General features: G+C 46.7%; 1 protein-coding gene across 6 annotated transcripts in view; it reads right to left on the bottom strand.

The window, feature by feature from the left end:
• The window catches only part of LOC115195472 (coiled-coil domain-containing protein 191), a 37359-nt gene that overhangs the window by 8989 nt on the left and 8426 nt on the right, over positions 1-19944 (bottom strand). For 4 of the 6 annotated variants that reach the window (XM_029755338.1, XM_029755337.1, XM_029755332.1 and 1 more), the window contains exons 5-15: positions 19710-19891; positions 19262-19485; positions 18920-19073; positions 18630-18820; positions 18034-18286; positions 16963-17095; positions 10819-11119; positions 8791-8882; positions 6226-6308; positions 5888-5989; positions 3064-3207 (exon numbers count right to left, since the gene is read on the bottom strand). In XM_029755338.1, the coding sequence (XP_029611198.1) occupies positions 3064-3207; positions 5888-5989; positions 6226-6308; positions 8791-8882; positions 10819-11119; positions 16963-17095; positions 18034-18286; positions 18630-18820; positions 18920-19073; positions 19262-19485; positions 19710-19891 (1859 nt within the window). The remainder of the gene's footprint in view (positions 1-3063; positions 3208-5887; positions 5990-6225; positions 6309-8790; positions 8883-10818; positions 11120-16962; positions 17096-18033; positions 18287-18629; positions 18821-18919; positions 19074-19261; positions 19486-19709; positions 19892-19944) is intronic. The other 2 variants (XM_029755334.1, XM_029755335.1) reach the window with 2 other exon arrangements.

The following is a 19944-nucleotide window of genomic DNA, read 5'->3' as shown; positions in this document are numbered from 1 at the left end:
TAGTAACCGAAAGGTTGCAAGATTGGATCCCCGAGCTGACAAGGTAAATATCTGTCGTTCTGCCCCTGAACAAGGCAGTTACCCCACTGTTCCTAGGCCGTCATTGAAAATAAGAATTTGTTCTTAACTGACTTGCCTAGATAAATAAAAAGTTGTAAAAAAAAAAAAAAAGATGCAGGGTCTTCCAAAACAGGATCTCCACACCAAAGTCGCCGTCATCAAGCATCAGCACACTTCTTCACAGCTGTGAAGCCTGGGTCACCTACAGGCCTGACCCTACAGGCGCCAGGGATTCCACAAATAGGATGCAGGCAGCGCATCCTGGGAATCACCTGGCGCAACCGTGTCCCCCATACAGAAATACTTGCTAAGACCAACAGCAAGAGTATGGAGGTCATGTTCCCCCATCACCAACTGTAAGAGTATGGAGGCCATGGTCACCCAACACCAATTGTAAGAATATGGAGGCCATGGTCACCCAACACCAACTGTAAGAGTATGGAGGCCATGGTCCCCCAACACCAATTGTAAGAGTATGGAGGCCATGGTCCCCCAACACCAATTGTAAGAGTATGGAGACCATGGTCACCCAACACCAACTGTAAGAGTATAGAGACCATGGTCCCCCAACACCAACTGTAAGAGTATGGAGACCATGGTCACCCAACACCAACTGCGCTGGCTTGGGCATGTCATTAGAATGTCTCAGGAGCGCTTGCTGCGGAAGATCCTGTATGTCCAGCTACATCTTGGCCGGCGGTCTGTAGGCCAGCTATATCTCGGTCTGCAGGGGGGGCCAGCTACATCTTGGCTAGCAGTCTGTAGGGGGGCCAGCTACATCTTGGCCGGCGGTCTGTAGGGGGGCCAGCTACATCTTAGCCGGCGGTCTGTAGGCCAGCTATATCTCGGTCTGTAGGGGGGGCCAGCTACATCTTGGCCGGCGGTCTGTAGGGGGGGCCAGCTACATCTTGGCCGGCGGTCTGTAGGGGGGCCAGCTACATCTTAGCCGGCTGTCTGTAGGCCAGCTATATCTCGGTCTGTAGGGGGGGCCAGCTACATCTTGGCCGGCGGTCTGTAGGGGGGCCAGCTACATCTTGGCCGGCGGTCTGTAGGGGGGCCAGCTACATCTTGGCCGGCGGTCTGCAGATGAAACGCTACAAGGACCAGCTGAAAACGTTGCTGAAGAAGTGCAACATCAAACCCACAGACCTGGAGGATGCTGCTGTCAACCGTTCCACCTGGCGGCAGCTCTGACAGAGTTGAACAGAGGAGGAGAGGAGCACAAGGAGACAGCAAAAACAGCTGCCTGCCCTCGCCAACACAGACTGAGACATATAGACTGAGATATACAGCTATGCCTGTCCCCGCCAACACAGACTGAGACATATAGACTGAAATATACAGCTATGCCTGCCCCCGCCAACACAGACTGAGACATATAGACTGAGATATACAGCTATGCCTGCCCCCGCCAACACAGACTGAGACATATAGACTGAGACATACAGCTATGCCTGTCCCCGCCAACACAGACTGAGACATATAGACTGAGACATACAGCCATGCCTGCCCCCGCCAACACAGACTGAGACATACAGCCATGCCTGTCCCCGCCAACACAGACTGAGACATACAGCCATGCCTGTCCCCGCCAACACAGACTGAGACATACAGCCATGCCTGTCCCCGCCAACACAGACTGAGACATACAGACTGAGACATACAGCCATGCCTGCCCCCGCCAACACAGACTGAGACATATAGACTGAGATATACAGCTATGCCTGCCCCCGCCAACACAGACTGAGACATACAGACTGAGACATACAGCCATGCCTGCCCCCGCCAACACAGACTGAGACATATAGACTGAGATATACAGCTATGCCTGCCCCCGCCAACACAGACTGAGACATATAGACTGAGACATACAGCTATGCCTGCCCCCGCCAACACAGACTGAGACATACAGCCATGCCTGCCCCCGCCAACACAGACTGAGACATACAGCCATGCCTGTCCCCGCCAACACAGACTGAGACATACAGCCATGCCTGTCCCCGCCAACACAGACTGAGACATACAGTCATGCCTGTCCCCGCCAACACAGACTGAGACATACAGACTGAGACCTACTACCATGCCTGTCCCCGCCAACACAGACTGAGACATATAGACTGAGACATACAGCTATGCCTGTCCCCGCCAACACAGACTGAGACATATAGACTGAGACATACAGCCATGCCTGCCCCCGCCAACACAGACTGAGACATACAGCCATGCCTGTCCCCGCCAACACAGACTGAGACATACAGCCATGCCTGTCCCCGCCAACACAGACTGAGACATACAGCCATGCCTGTCCCCGCCAACACAGACTGAGACATACAGACTGAGACATACAGCCATGCCTGCCCCCGCCAACACAGACTGAGACATACAGCCATGCCTGCCCCCGCCAACACAGACTGAGACATATAGACTGAGATATACAGCTATGCCTGCCCCCGCCAACACAGACTGAGACATATAGACTGAGACATACAGCTATGCCTGCCCCCGCCAACACAGACTGAGACATACAGCCATGCCTGCCCCCGCCAACACAGACTGAGACATACAGCCATGCCTATCCCCGCCAACACAGACTGAGACATACAGTCATGCCTGTCCCCGCCAACACAGACTGAGACATACAGACTGAGACCTACTACCATGCCTGTCCCCGCCAACACAGACTGAGACATACAGACTGAGACCTACTACCATGCCTGTCCCCGCCAACACAGACTGCACATGCCCCACCTGCAATAAAGTTTGTGGATCTCAGATTGGACTCTACAGCCACCAAAGAATTCACTGTTAACTCTGAAATGGAAGTCATCATTGGATACGATGGGCTCCCATAAGCGAATACAATATGGTGTCTGCTGTGATTGATTGGCTGTCCTGAGCTATGTGACTCTAGGGGAGAGTGTGTGTGTGTGTGTGTTGAGTCTCTCTGTGCAGACCCTGCATGGGGCCAGGTGATTGGTCGAGGCCGACAGCGCCAGTGATTACCTGAATGTTGGCTTGGCTCTGGGCGACTAGGCGTTTCCATGGCTCCAGGCCTCGCCGCAGTAAAAGAGTTCTGTGGTAGTGTTGCTGGGCCTGGGTCTGGAGCTGCTGCTCTCGTTCCAACCTGCACTGGTTCTCCTGCTCCCTCTGAATACGCACACACACACGTCAGACACACACAGTCACACACACACACACACACACACACACACACACACACACACACACACACGTCAGACACACAGTCACACACACACACACACACACACACACGTCAGACACACAGTCACACACACACACACAGTTAGACACACACACACACACACACAGTTAGACACACACACACACACACACACACACACACACACGTCAGACACACAGTCACACACACACACACACACACACACGTCAGACACACAGTCACACACACACACACACACGTCAGACACACACACGCACAGTCAGACACACACACGCACAGTCAGACACACACACGCAGTCAGACACACACACGCACAGTCAGACACACACGTCAGACACACACAGTTAGACACACACACACACACACACACACACACACACACACACACACACACACACACACACAGGTACTTACTGTGTTAATGTGTAGCTCCTTTATGCACACATGGCTCTGTTTTATGTTTGTGATTAAGCTGCTAGTATCAGAGCTAGGAACCACATTTTCAAGAGCTTCTAAATGTCTAGTTAGATCTGACCACCAAGCTTTGTCAGTGGGATATAAGGCCAACATTATCACACACCGCATTGACCAACCATTGCATCATTGCTTTGAACAGCTACCATCAAAACATCCCTACAGATCTAAGAGAATAAAAATGGAATGTTCTGTGTGTTTCCATCGCATTTTCAACTCTAGCGATTGTTTTGTCACAAAAACTGTTGTGTTAAATAGTAAATGTGCTACTCTGGTCTTGGCACCTGCACTCTAGCCAACAGCTCACAGATACAGTGCAGGTAGGCTGTGAGGGTTGTCTAGTCTACACGATGAGATTATTATGGATTTCTATTTGTCAAACGACAGTCAAGCATAGATCATCATGTCACCAGAATGAAAAGCACATCAAGCTCTTCATCATGCACTTTCAGCATTTTAATTGATTTAATCTGTAGCCTAATAAACTGTTTGGTTTCCAGAGTCGTAGTGGGAGGACCACACACCACATCATCGTGTGACTCAATATTTGCGCATTAAGGAGTTCCCACCGCCATTTCTCGCATAATGAATTTTACCAACACATCGATCCCACCATCTTTCTGTCTGCATTTACAACATTGTACTGAAACTTCCTGTTTCATCACAGCTGTTGTGATTTTTAGATTTTTTTTATACGTTATAACTTGCATAAAAACTGTGGATGGAAATGTGGCTACTGTTACATTTCTTTTGTGTTAGTATGGCTTTGTTTCAGGGGAAAAAAGTACTTTTCCATGACAGAATAATTATCCTCATCCGACTGTGCATTTGACCATTATTACTTTCACCACTAGAGGGCGATCGGACAACTTCTGTGGGTCTGTACTCCCAAAGTTTGACTGTTTTTGTGCTTGAAAGTTTGCTGGTAGTTCTCAGCTGTTAGCAGCCAATGGCTAGCAGTTTCTTACTGGCGATTTAAAAACTGAGGATTAAAAAAAATTCTCTCGAGTCATTGCTAAATGATTTAATATAACAAATCAAACATTAAACCTCAAACAATTCATGGTATCCTCGTAAACAATTCATTTAAAATATATATTTTTTTAATCATTTAGACCCGGTGTTTATGTGCTCAAATGTGTGCCGTTGCCCGGCTATTAAAAGGGACAGACGTTTAACGGTATATTATGTTATTATTATTTATTGCATAGGTGTTAATGACATCTATGTGTATATATACTGAACAAAAATATAAAATGCACAATTTCTATGATTTTACTGAGGAAATCAGTCAATTGAAATCAATTCATTAGGCCCTAATCTTTGGATATCACATGACTAGGTAAACCAGACCCACCCATTGGGGAGCCATGCCCTGCCAATCAGAATGAGTTTTTTATTACAGACAGAAATACTACTCAGATTCATCAGCTGTCTGGGCGGCTGGTCCCATACGATCCCGCAGGTGAAGAAGCTGAATGTGGAGGTCCTGGGCTGGCGTGGTTACACGTGGTCGGTGGTTGTGAGGCCGTTTGGACGTACTGCCAAATTCTCTAAAACGATGTTGGAGGCAGCTTATGGTAAAGAAATTAACATTCAATTATCTGGCAACAGCTCTGGTGGACATTCCTGTAGTCAGCATGCCAATTGCACGCTCCCTCCAAACTTGAGACATCTGTGGCATTGTGTGACAAAACTGCACATTTTAGAGTGGCCTTTTATTGTCCCCAGCACAAGGTGCACCCGTGTAATGATTATGTTGTTTAATCAGCTTCTTGATATGCCACACCTGTCAGGTGGATGGATTATCTTGGCAAAGGAGAAGTGCTCACTAACAGGGATGTAAACACATTTGTGCACAACATTTTAGAGAAAAGCTTTTTGGGACCTTTTTATTTCAGCTCATGAAACATGGGACCAACCCTTTAGATTTTGCATTTATATTTTTGTTCAGTATGTGTTTCTGTACTGTCCCTGTGATGGCAAGAAATAATATCTGGGTCCGTATGTATCAAGTGTCACAGAGTAGGAGTGCTGATCTAGGATCTAAAGAACTAAATGCACTCTCAGTGAAGTGGAAGCTTTTTTTCAAATACGCCTTTCAACTTGAAAGTTGTCCCCAGCACAGTTCCACTGTAAACATTGCGTCACCTCTCTCTCTTGTCTCTTCTCCTCCCTCCTCCTTTCCATTGCTCTACGTTTCTCATCCTCCTCCTCCCTCTGCCTCTCCTTCACTGCTGTTTTCAGCTGGGCCTGAGAAGAGAAGAAAGTTTAATGCTTCCTAGCACACTATCACACTTCCCCAGACTCTCCAGTGGACCGCACACACACTCCCCTGCAAACAGTTTAATTGTCCCCAATAACTTTCTATATACTTCAATAGCCTCTCTAATTCCCAGCCTCTAAAGACTTATCTGAACAACACCATATCTATTCCATATCCACCCCATAACTATTCCATATCCCCCACTGGCCTAATCATTTCTCACCAGCCTCTCCTCCTCCTTCTTTCTCTTCAGCTCCTCCACCTCCCTCCTGCGCTCCACTCGCTGATGAGCACGTTCCTCCATGGCTGAGAAGGGGAGAGAGAGAGAGAGAGAGAGACCAATAGGAGAACCTTTTTGGTTCCAGGTAGAACTATTTTGGGGTCCATATACTGTAAAACCCTCTTTGGAAAGGGTCCTACCTGAAACCAAAAGGGGTTCTTCAAAGGGTTCTCCTATGGGGACAGCCGAAGAATCCTTTTTGGTTCTAGATAGCACTTTTTTTCTAATAATGTACATACAGTGCATTCGGAAAGTATTCAGACCCCATGACTTTTTCCACATTTTGTTACGCCTTATTAAATTATTTTTTCCCTCAACCTACACATAGTACCCCATAATGACAAAGCGAAAACAAGTTTTTAGAAATGTCTGCAAATGTATTAAAAATAAAAAACATACCTTATTTACATAAGTATTCAGACCCTTTGCTATGAGACTTGAAATTGAGCTCAGGTGCATCCTGTTTCCATTGATCATCCTTGCGATGTTTCTACAAATTAATTGGAGTCCACCTGTGGTAAATTCAATTAATTGGAAAGGTACACACCTGTCTATATAAGGCCCCACAGTTGACAGTGCATGTCAGAGAAAAAAACAAGCCATGAGGTCGAAGGAATTGTCCGTAGAGCTCAGAGACAGGATTGTTTCGAGGCACAGATCTGTAGAAGGGTACCAAAATATTTCTACAGCATTGAAGGTCCCCAAGAACACACCGGCCTCCCTCATTCTTAAATGGAAGAAGTTTTTGCCGACCGGCCAAACTGAGCAATCAGGGGAGAAGGGCCTTGGTCAGGGAGGTGAGCAAGAACCCGTTGGTCACTCTGACAGAGCTCCAGAGTTCCTCTGTGGAGATGGGAGAACCGTCCAGAATGACAACTATTTCTGCAGCACTCCACCAATCAGGCCTTTATTGTAGAGTGGCCAGACGGAAGCCACTCCTCAGTAAAAAGCACATGACAGCCCCCTTGGAGTTTGCCAAAAGGCACCTAAAGACTCTCAGACGATGAGAAACAAGATTCTCTGGTCTGATGAAACCAAGATTTATATATTTGGCCTAAATGACAAGCATCACGTCTGGAGGAAACCTGGCACCTTGCCTACAGTGGCAGCATCATACTGTGGGGATGTTTTCAGCAGCAGAGACTGGAAGACTAGTCAAGATCGAGGGAAAGATACAGAGAGAAAGTACAGAGAGATCCTTGATGAAAACCTGCTCCAGAGCGCTCAGGACCTCAGACTGGGGCGTAGATTCACCTTCCAACAGGACAACAACCCTAAGCACACAGCCAAGTCAACGCAGGAGTGGTTTCGGGACAAGTCTCTGAATGTCCTTGTGTGGCCCAGCCAGAGCCCAGAATTGAACCCGATCTAATATCTCTGGAGAGACCTGAAAATAGCTGAGCAGTGACAGTCCCCGTCCAACCTGACAGAGCTTGAGAGGATCTGCAGAGAAGAATGGAGAAACTGCCCAAATACAGGTGTGCCAGGCTTTATAGCATCATACCAAATAAGACTCGAGACTGAAATCGCTGCCAAAGGTGCTTCAACAAAGTACTGAGTAAAGGGTCTGAATACTTATAGTATCAGTCAAAGGTTTGGACACACCTACTCATTCAAGGGTTTTTCCTACATTGTAGAATAATAGTGAAGACATCAAAACTATGAAATAACACATGGAATCATGTAGTAACCAAAATATATTTCATATTTTAGATCCTCCAAGACTGTTGGAAAAGCATTCCAGGTGAAGCTGGTTGAGAGAATGCCAGGAATACAAAGCTGTCATCAAGGCAAAGGGTGGCTACTTTGAAGAATCTCAAATGTAAAATATATTTAGATTTGTTTACTACATGATTTCATGTGTGTTATTTCAGTTTTGATGATGTCACTATTATTCTACAATGTAGAAAATAGTAAAAAATAAAGAAAAACCCTGGAATGAGTATGTGTCCAAACTTTTGACTGGTACAGTTTTTTATTTTTAAGAAATTTGCTAAAATGTCTGTTTTTGCGTTTTCATTATGGGGTATTGTGTGAAGAGGTGAGGGGGGGAAAAAACAATTTTATCAATTTTAGAATAAGGCTGAAACGTATTAAAATGTGGGAAAAGTCAAGGGGTTTGAATACTTTCCGAATGCACTGTACATTTCTGTGGTGTGTTGTTCCAAAGGAGAATGTGTGTTTGACAGAGCGAGAGTGTGTGTGAGAGAGAGTATCTACAGGCCTTGCCACTGCTCTCGCCACAGCCCTTCTATTCCTATGTATAGGAAACTTCAGGCAAACGGAGTAAAAGACTCTTTATTCGTCCATGTACGCTAGCTACAGCTCTATACAGCTACGGCACTATACATCCGACTCACGGACATGAAATACATTTTATCCTCTTTCCTATTATTCTCCACGACAACATAGTCAGACCATTGTGTGATCAACCATATGGAAGCGGTGTGTGTGTGTGTAGTTTAGCTCTACTCAGAGTTTAACATGGAGGTGAATGTGCTGACTGACCCATGACGGTGGGATGAAGACATGGCTGACGGACAGCTGGTTTCCTGGAGGCTGGGGAACGGCCATCGTTCCCCCGAGCGACTCTTCCAGCCCTGAAACACAGAACATCACCCAGAAACACACATTAAATATTCACTCTCTAATATCGATCTACTCTATTCCCAATTTACCAGACTGACCCAACCAGCCCTGCACACAGGGGGCATTCTAAGGACTTGTTTTTGTTTGCAGGGAGGGTCCAAGAAGAGGGTATCTCCTGTTTTATCTGAATGGTAGTGAGGAGGACATCGTGTTCTTATCAGTCAATTAACTTTTAATTAGTGAACCCTTCAGCAGACATGTTCTCACGCCTGGAGTAATATGCAGGAGGCAGAACACGTTTATTACCATAGTAAATCATGTTTATTACCATAGTAAATCACGTTTATTACCATAGTAAATCATGTTTATTACCATAGTAAGTCACGTTTATTACCATAGTAAATCACGTTTATTACCTTAGTAAATCTCTAATTAGCCTGAGTTTTATTCTCAAGGGGAAGTGATGTATTGTTTTAATAAAATTAATCCTCTGCGTATCCTCTGCTGATGACTTAATTCATGAGAGAATTACCGCAAACGAGTTCCATGTGTAACTAAATGTTTCATACTCCTACACTTGAGTGTTCGGTAGTATAATATAAATCACTACTACCCAAGCCTACACCAGGATAATGTCTCGTCTTCAGACGTGAGCACGATGTAAAAGCCTTATACAGCCTTCAAAACGAGAACACTTCGCTGCCTACAAGTAGCGGAGGAGTGTCCACAAGTCATGAGCTTTCGTACCAATTCATGTTTGCTGCATACTAAATGTTGATCTACCAATGCGAGTGCTGCTGATCCCCTTGGGTCCTATGACCTCTGACGGAAATCAGCCACTTTTAACACGTCATTCCGTCCAAGCGAAACTGTCATTTCTAGTCAGTCCCGCATTGGTATCGATTGGCTTTTAAGCCCGAGCCCTACCCAGGCCCGTGACATTCAGGCCCTAACCTACCCAGGCCCGCGACATTCAGGCCCTAACCTACCCAGGCCCGCGACATTAAGGCCCTAACCTACCCAGGCCCGCGACATTCAGGCCCTAACCTACCCAGGCCCGCGACATTAAGGCCCTAACCTACCCAGGCCCGCGACATTCAGGCCCTAACCTACCCAGGCCCGCGACATTCAGGCCCTAACCTACCCAGGCCTGCGACATTCAGGCCCTAACCTACCCAGGCCTGCGACATTCAGGCCCTAACCTACCCAGGCCCGCGACATTCAGGCCCTAACCTACCCAGGCCCGCGACATTCAGGCCCTAACCTACCCAGGCCTGCGACATTCAGGCCCTAACCTACCCAGGCCCGCGACATTCAGGCCCTAACCTACCCAGGCCCGCGACATTCAGGGCCGCGACATTCAGGCCCTAACCTACCCAGGCCCGCGACATTCAAGCCCTATTCTACCCAGGCCAGATTGCTTCTGCCAAATGTAAAGCCCGGTCCTGCCAAAAATCAGAAATAACTTTATAACTAAATCCATTAGCTGCTCCGCTCTGTCTGTCACTCACTCCCTGCACGCTGCTTGCTCTGTATCCACTCTGCTCATGGTGGCTCTGAGTGGGTGAATATCCAAAGCAACGGCTCCGCTTGGGCTGCTCTCCTCAATGATGAGACATTAGAGAGCAGTGGCTGTAAGCTACTTTTCGTCACACTAAACTTTGTGAAATAATCTCTCCTGTCTTATATTTGACGAGGTTGAAGCACTTGTGACACCATGTTATGATCTTAGTCAGATAAGACTAGCAGGAGCAAATAGCTCAGCTTCAAAATGTTAGTGATCAATTTAGTGATACTCGAGCCCTACCTGTACCCTAGTTATTGATGGAAAAACAGGCCCTACCCGGCCCTATAACGACGGGCTAAGGTCAGACACACCCCACATTGGCAACCTGTGTGCCTCTTCTCCTCACCTGGGTTCCCATGGTAATGTGAAGAGGGACCAACCTGGGTTCTTTGGGGTCAGAGGTCATCCCTCTGGGCCTTGGGGATGCTGGGACAGCGATCTGGGTGGCTGTCTGGGCCTCCTGCCTCAGTCCCATCATGCTTTGCTCCTCCTGCAGGCGTGCAATCTGCTTCTGTTGCTCCCTGAGGAGCATCCTCTGCGCTGCAATGGTCTGCTGCTGGCTGGCATGGCGACGCTCGAACCGTCCCCCACACACCGCTGCTCTATGAGACCGGGGGGCAGCACCTACACTGCCGTCCCCATCGCCCACCTCGCCCCTCTGCCGTGCTCGCCTCAGCTCGCCTATTGAATAGAATAGCACTTTATCATCCATTGTGAAATGATGCACATTTTTAACCCTTTGTGGAAGTAGAAATCTAATCACTGATATATATATATATATATATATATATTTAAAGTTTCCCCTTTTCACCAATATATATTTTAACTACCTTAGTCAGAACACTGGAACGGAACCAAAAAATAGTGGTTGTGTTCAGAACAAATGATTGGAAAATCGTTTCGGTTCCAACCGCTGTTTGATAGAACTAGAGGATAGACAAGTTGCCCTTAACTAAGATATACAGTTGAAGTTGGAAGTTTACATACACCTTAGCCAAATACATTTAAACTCAGTTTTTCACAATTCCTGACATTTAGTAAAAATTCCCTGTCTTAGGTCAGTTAGTATCACCACTTTATTTTAAGAATGTGAAATGTCAGAATAATAGTAGAGAGAATGATTTAATTCAGCTTTTATTTATTTCATCACATTCTAGTGGGTCAGAAGTTGAAATACACTCAATTGCCTTTAAATTGTTTAACTTGGGTCAAATGTTTTGGGTAGCCTTCCACAAGCTTCCCACAATAAGTTGGGCGAATTTTGGCCCATTCCTCCTGACAGAGCTGGTGTAACTGAGTCAGGTTTGTAAGCTTCCTTGCTCGCACATGCTTTTTCAGTTCTGCCCACAAATTTCATATAGGCTTGAGGTCAGGGCTTTGTGATGGCCACTCCAATACCTTGACGTTGTTGTCCTTAAGCCATTTTGCCACAACTTTGGAAGTATGCTTGGGGTCATTGTCCATTTGGAAGATCCATTTGCGACCAAGCTTTAACTTCCTGACAGATGTCTTGATATGTTGCTTCAATATATCCACATAATTTTCCTTTTTTTATTTGACCTTTATTTAACCAGGTAGGCTAGTTGAGAACAAGTTCTCATTTACAACTGCGACCTGGCCAAGATAAAGCAAAGCAGTGTGACACAAACAACAACACAGAGTTACACATGGAATAAACAAACATACAGTCAATAATACAATAGAAAAAGTTTATATACATTGTGCAAATGAGGTAGGATAAGGGAGGGAAGGCAATAAATAGGCCATAGTGGCGAAATAATTACAAAATAGCAATTAAACACTGAAGTGATAGATGTGCAGAAGATGAGTGTGCAAGTAGAGATACTGGGTGCAAAGGAGCAAAATAAATAACAGTATGGGAATGAGGTATTTGGATGGGCTATTTACAGATGGGCTATGTACAGGTGCAGTGATCTGTGAGCTGCTCTGACAGCTGGTGCTTAAAGTTAGTGAGGGAGATATGAGTTTCCAGCTTCATAGATTTTTGCAGTTTGTTCCAGTCATTGGCAGCAGAGAACTGTAAGGAAAGGCGGCCAAAGGAGGAATTGGCTTTGGGGGTGACCAGTGAAATATACTTGCTGGAGCGCGTGCTACGGGTGGGTGCTGCTGTGGTGACCAGTGAGCTGAGATAAGGCGGGGCTTTACCTAGCAAAGACTTATAGATGACCTGGAGCCAATGGGTTTGGCGACGAATATGAAGCGAGGGCCAGCCAACGAGAGCATACAGGTCGCAGTGGTGGGTGGTATATGGGGCTTTGGTGACAAAACGGATGGCACTGTGATAGACGGCATCCAGTTTGCTGAGTAGAGTGTTGGAGGCTATTTTGTAAATGACATCGCCGAAGTCGAGGATCGGTAGGATGGTCAGTTTTACGAGGGTATGTTTGGCAGCATGAGTGAAGGATGCGTTGTTACGAAATAGGAAGCCGATTCTAGATTTAATTTTGGATTGGAGATGCTTAATGTGAGTCTGGAAGGAGAGTTTACAGTCTAACCAGACACCTAGGCATTTGTAGTTGTCCACATATTCTAAGTCAGAACCGTCCAGAGTAGTGATGCTGGACGGGCGGGCAGGTGTGGGCAGCGATCGGTTGAAGAGCATGCATTTAGTTTTACTTGCATTTAAGAGCAGCTGGAGGCCACGGAAGGAGAGTTGTATGGCATTGAAGCTCATCTGGAGGTTAGTTAACACAGTGTCCAAAGAAGGGCCAGAAGTATACAGAATGGTGTCGTCTGCATAGAGGTGGATCAGAGAATCACCAGCAGCAAGAGCGACATCATTGATGTATACAGAGAAGAGAGTCGGCCCGAGAATTGAACCCTGTGGCACCCCCATAGACTGCAAGAGGTCCGGACAACAGGCCCTCCGATTTGACACACTGAACTCTGTCTGAAAAGTAGTTGGTGAACCAGACAAGGCAGTCATTTGAGAAACCAAGGCTGTTGAGTCTGCCGATAAGAATGTGGTGATTGACAGAGTCGAAAGCCTTGGCCAGGTCGATGAATACAGCTGCACAGAATTGTCTCTTATCGATGGCGGTTATGATATTGTTTAGGACCTTGAGCGTGCTGAGGTGCACCCATGACCAGCTCGGAATCCAGATTGCATAGCGGGGAAGGTACGTTGGGATTCGAAATGGTCTGTGATCTGTTTGTTAACTTGGCTTTCCAAGACCTTAGAAAGGCAGAGTAGGATAGATATAGGTCTGTAGCAGTTTGGGTCTAGAGTGTCTCCCCCTTTGAAGAGGGGGATGACCACGGTAGATTTTCAATTTTGGGGGATCTCAGACGATACGAAAGAGAGGTTGAACAGGCTAGTAATAGGGGTTGCAACAATTTCAGCGGATAATTTTAGAAAGAGAGGGTCCAGATTGTCTAGCCCGGCTGATTTGTAGGGGTCTAGATTTTGCAGCTCTTTCAGAACATCAGATATCTGGATTTGGTTGAAGGAGAAATGGGGGAGGCTTGAGCAAGTTGCTGTGGGGGGTGCAGGGCTGTTGACCGGGGTAGGGGTAGCCAGGTGGAAAGCATGGCCAGCCATAGAAAAATGCTTTTTGAAATTCTCAATTATCGCGGATTCATCAGTGGTGGCAGTGTTTCCTAGCCTCAGTGTAGTGGGCAGCTGGGAGGAGGTGCTCTTATTCTCCATGGACTTTACAGTGGCCCAGAACTTTGTGGAGTTTGTTCTACAGGATGCAAATTTCTGTTTGAAAAAGCTAGCCTTTGCTTTCCTAACTGCCTGTGTATATTGGTTCCTAACTTCCCTGAAAAGTTGCATATCGCGGGGGCTATTCGATGCTAATGCAGTACGCCACAGGATGTTTTTGTCCTGGTCAAGGGCAGTCAGGTCTGGAGTGAACCAAGGTCTATATCTGTTCCTGGTTCTACATTTCTTGAAAGGGGCATGTTTATTTAAGTTGGTGAGGAAAGCACTTTTAAAGAATAACCAGACATCCTCTACTGACAGAATGAGGTCAATATCCTTCCAGGATACCCGGGCCAGGTCGATTAGAAAGGCCTGCTCGCCGAAGTGTTTTAGGGAGCGTTTGACAGTAATGAGGGGGCATTTGACCGCAGACCCATTACGGATGCAGGCAGTGATCAATGAGATCCTGGTTGAAGACAGCAGAGGTGTATTTGGAGGGCAAGTTGGTTAGGATGATATCTATAAGGGTGCCCGTGTTTATGGATTTGGGATTGTACCTGGTAGGTTCATTGATAATTTGTATGAGATTGAGGGCATCAAGCTTAGATTGTAGGGTGGCCGGGGTGTTAAGCATGTCCCAGTTTAGGTCACCTAACAGCACGAGCTCTGAAGATAGATGGGGGGCAATCAATTCACATATGGTGTCCAGGGCACAGCTGGGGGCAGAAGGTGGTCTATAGCAAGCTGCAACGGTGAGAGACTTGTTTCTGGAAAGGTATATTTTTTAAATGTAGAAGCTCAAATTGTTTGGGCACAGACCTGGATAGTAAGTCAGAACTCTGCAGGCTAACTCCACCCCCTTTGGCAGTTCTATCTTGTCGGAAAATATTATAGTTGGGATGGAAATTTCAGGGTTTTTGGTGGTCTTCCTAAGCCAGGATTCAGACACGGCTAGGACATCTGGGTTGGCAGTGCTTAAAACAACCTTAGGGAGGAGGCTTCTAATGTTAACATGCATGAAACCAAGGCTTTTACGGTTACAGAAGTCAACAAATGAGAGCGCCTGGAGAATGGGAGTGGAGCTAGGCACTGCAGGGCCTGGATTACCAGAGGAACAGAGGAGGAGTAGGATAAGGGTACGGCTAAAGGCTATAAGAGCTGGTCATCTAGTACGTTTGGAACAGAGAGTAAAAGGAGCATGTTTCTGGGCACGGTAGAATAGATTCAAGGCATAATGTACAGACAAAGGTATGGTAGGATGTGAATACAATGGAGGTAAACCTATGCATTGAGTGACAATGAGAGAGATATTGCCTCTAGAAACATCATTTGAACCAGGTGAGGTCACCGCATGTTTGTGAGGTGTAACTAAAGGGTTAGCTAAGGCATATTGAGCAGGGCTAGAGGCTCTACAGTGAAATAAGGCAATAATCACTAACCAAAACAGCAATGGACAAGGCATTTTGACATTAGGAAGAGGCATACGTAGCCGAGTGATCGTAGGGGTCCAGTGAGTAGCTCGGCGGGCTGGAGACACAGCGATTCAGACAGCTAGCGGGCCGGGGATAGCAAGTTAGCAGAAGGGCCTTAGAGGGACGTCGCGGCGGAAGAAGTCTGTTGTAGCCCCCTCGTGCTGTTACGTCGGCAGACCAGTTGTGAAGGATCAGCAGGGCTGTGTGTGGTAAAAGGGTCCAGGCCAATTGGCAAAATAGGTTTAGTGGCCAAAGAATTTGTCCGACGGGCCTCTTCAGCTAACAGTCCGATATGCTCTAGCTAGCGGGCCGCAGCTAGCAGATGGGCATTCAGGGGACGTCGCGACAGAAGAGCCAGTTTAAAAACCCCCTTAGGCAGATTACGTCGGTAGTCCTCCTTCATGATGCCATCTATTTTGTGAAGTGCACCAGTCCCTCCTGCAGCAAAGCACCCCCACAACATGATGCTCCCATCCCTGTGCTTCACGGTTGGGATGGAGTTCTTCGGCTTGCAAGCCTCCCCCTTTTTCCTCCAAACATAACGATGGTCATTATGGGCAAACAGTTCTATTTCTGTTTCATCAGACCAGAAGACATTTCTCCAAAAAGGTATGATATTTGTCCCCATGTGCAGTTGCAAACCGTATCTGGCTTTTTTATGGAGGTTTTGGAGAAGTGGCTTCTTGCTGAGTGCTCTTTCAGGTTATGTCGATATAGGACTCGTTTTACTGTGGATATAGATACTTTTGTACCTGTTTCCTCCAGCATCTTCACAAGGTCCTTTGCTGTTGTTCTGGGATTGATTTGCACTTTTCGCACCAAAATACGTTCATCTCTAGGAGACAGAACGCGTCTCCTTCCTGAGCGGTATACAGGCTACGCGGTCCCATGGTGTTTATACTTGCGTACTATTGTTTGTACAGATGAACTACAATTTTTTTTCTGAGGTCTTGGCTGATTTATTTTGATTTTCCCATGATGTCAAGCAAAGAGGCACTGAGTTTGAAGGTAGGCCTTGAAATACATCCACAGCTACACCTCCAATTGACTCAAATGATGTCAATTAACCTATCAGAAGCTTCTAAAGCCATGACATCATTTTCTGGAATTTTCCATGCTGTTTAAAGGCACAGTCAACTTAGTCTGACCCACTGGAATTGTGATACAGTGAATTATAAGTTAAATAATCTGTCTGTAAACAATTGTTGGAAAAATTACTTGTCATGCACAAAGTAGATGTCCTAACCGACTGCCAAAACAATAGTTTGTTAACAAGAAATTTGTGGAGTGGTTGAAAAACAAGTTTTAATGTATGTAAACTTCCGACTTCAACTGTAGGTAGGAGTTTCCCCTAACATATTTAAACATTTACTTTGATCACTCACCTGCACTCAGCGCCGCGTTACGCCGTGTCACCTGCCAGGGGAGGGTGTGCCTTACCACAGCCCCCAGCTGTCCGTCCCCTTGACAGGCAGGAGAGGGGGTGGGGCCAGCAGGTTGTGACCCTGGCTGACCTTTCTGCAGAGACAGGAATTGTGAAGTGTACGGGTCACATGGAAATACGGGAAATGGGATGAAGTTGATCATAAAAAAATACAAATACTGTTTTTCTTGGGAAGAACAATCTCAATTGACATTGAAACAACTAAAACTAAATTAAAACTTTATAGAAATGATAATGACCTACATTTAAAGTCTCTTCTAACAGTCATCTAATGAATGCTTAACAGTCAGGGAGCATAGAAAATTCCAACAGTGATAGATATGGGACTAATTTTAAGACATTTTGATGGCAAGGAAATATTATAACTCATTTAAAGTGCGGCCCTCTGTACCTCAGTGAAGACCAAATGCGGCATGGCAAAATTAGTTTGACAGCCCTGATCTAGATAGAAGTTGCTGTGCCTCTCTCCCTCTCCTTTTCCTCTCTCCCTCATGCTCTATTCCACTATTCAGTATCTCCCTATTTGTCAGTCACTTCCTCTCTCTGAGGAGAAAGCAAACCTTGCCGTGTTGTGAATATTTCATCAACTCCCAGAGAGAAAAGTACGGGCCAACTCATGCGAGGAGAGGAACTCTGAAACAGAACTTGTTTATTCAGTAGATACTGATAGACTAATGCATGACTTTCACCAAATGAATACAATAGCACATTTTATCGCCTTGGAGATTCATTTTACCATTGCAGATATAAGCTATAGCTAATATTTAATTCATGACTACAGATCGTTACCACCTTCGGGCTTCTGTCTGTACTGTGATACGCTAATGTATATCCAATGGGCAGACACAACAATGTGTGTGTGTGTGTGTGTGTGTGTGTGTGTGTGTGTGTGTGTGTGAGTGAGAGTCTGAATCTGTATCTGTCATTTTGTCTGTGTCCTCCTACGTAGCTATGCCTATACTTTGTTTGTGTTGACTTTCCTCAGTGGGAGGGCTCTACAAGTGTCACTCACCAGTTCTACAGTTTCTGATTGGTCAGAAGGCTCAGGCAGGGCAGTGATTGGCTCAGGAGTATGCGTCTCCTCCATCATCTTGAGTTTCCCAGTTGCCGCGGCATTGATCAGGGCTGTCATCTTGCGCCGCGTCTCTTGCTGCTGTGACAACAGCTCCCGGCGTTCTCTCTCCGCCCGACACCACAGCCGCCAATCACTCAGGCATCGTCTTAGCAAACGCCTCCGGTCACTCACCATCGCCACCTGGCAGCATCTACGAGGGATTACGCACTATTAGAGACAAAACACCTGGTGTGACTGACGAGTTTGAGGGCCAGATTTACTAATCATCTTCACCAGGTGTTTACAGGCTTGGCAAGGCAAAACTTGGCAAGGCAAAACAAATGACCTAATTTAAAACTGTCCAGGTTTTCTTCCTCAATGTTCAGAAGTCAGATTCAGTGTTAATATTAAATTCAGCCTGCGCGCCAGTTAGGTATAGTTTTCACTTTTTGAACCAAAGTGCGAAACATAAAACTTCACCCTCCCAGAACACCAGGCCAGCTAAATAAAGTATGCAGATTGTAATGTTGGGACAGACTCCATTCTGTGCTTACCTTTTCTGGGTCCGTAACTCCTCCTCTGTTCTCTCCGCTTCCCGCTGCTCTCGCCCTGCCCACACCAGCGCCCACCAGTCTCGCCACGCCCTCAGCTGTCTCCTCCAATCACAGAGCGCCGCCGCCTTGCCCATCTGCAACCTCCTCTCCAACAGCACTGAGTACCAGCCAGAGAAGTGCCTCTGCAGACACTGAAACACACACCAATGTGTTGTTCAGATGCTGTGAGCACTAAGCACACACCACCAACAGAACTATGTCCTTCCCCTCCACACAAGTATTCTACTAACCTTAAGGTTGTGCATCTGAACCTTGACCTCTGCTTGCTTTAGTCTGAGTGGTCTCTCAGTGTCATGTTGTTTCTGTGCAGTAGAGAATGAAGGGCCTGGCTGGAGTACCAGAGAGCTCTTAGCTGCCGTCTTCCTGGCGATCCTCTCCCTCTCCCTGTGGGGGAGACACCCAGACACAGTCAGACCTACAGGGCCCTGACCTAGCTCCAAACAGATTGGCTTATTTTAGAGACCCAGCATTCTGAATAAGAGCTCATTGCATTGGCGTGATGCAGGTGATTGTAGGAGTGTGGAAGTAAATGCGTGGTTTTGTTTGTCTTGCTGTTTCCAGGGTTACTGTACATTTGCCTGGCTAGTTGCTCCAGGTTCCTCCTCTCCTCCGTCTCGTGGCGCAGTCGCACCATCTCCTGCTGCACCATCTCCTCCTGCCTGCGTGCCTCCTGCCTCCTCCGCCTCTCCTCCCCCTGCTCCCTCCTCTGTGCCTCCTCCCTGGCCTGCCTCCGCGCCACCCTTTCCCTGTGCAACCTCTCCCGCTCCGCGTCCCGCCGTGCACGGTTCTCACGCACCTGGAATGAGAAAAAAGGAGGAATTAGATGTGGATGATGTCATAAAAGAGAGCAGAAGGTGTGAACGTAAGTCCAGCTGTTGTAGTAAACAGTTTAATTCACTTCCATTCACTGGGACTTCCATTTGGCTCCCAATGCAGATACTACAATGTTTTCAACTTTGTCAAAAATCTTGGGAATCCTGTGACTGTCCAATCCTGCGTAACGTCTCTCTGGTTCTGTACCTGTCGGTGACGTGCCTCCATGGTGAGGCTCGGGTCCCTCCTCATCCTCCTGTCTCGCTCTTCAGAGTCTAGTACCAGATCCTCCACTATCCCAGAATCCACTACTTCCCGCTCCATGAGGTCTTGAAGGAAGTTGTTAACCGCTGAGCTCTCCTCTTCCTCAGCTAGGTGAGAATACAGGTCTGAGAAAGAGACGGAGGGTGTACTGTATGACATATGGTCCTTATGGACCCAC

Source organism: Salmo trutta, chromosome 6 (assembly GCF_901001165.1).
Source record: "Salmo trutta chromosome 6, fSalTru1.1, whole genome shotgun sequence".
In the NCBI taxonomy this organism is placed as follows: Eukaryota; Metazoa; Chordata; class Actinopteri; order Salmoniformes; family Salmonidae; genus Salmo; species Salmo trutta.
Note: the sequence above shows the minus strand (reverse complement) of the source record. Positions and strands in the feature narration are given on the sequence as shown.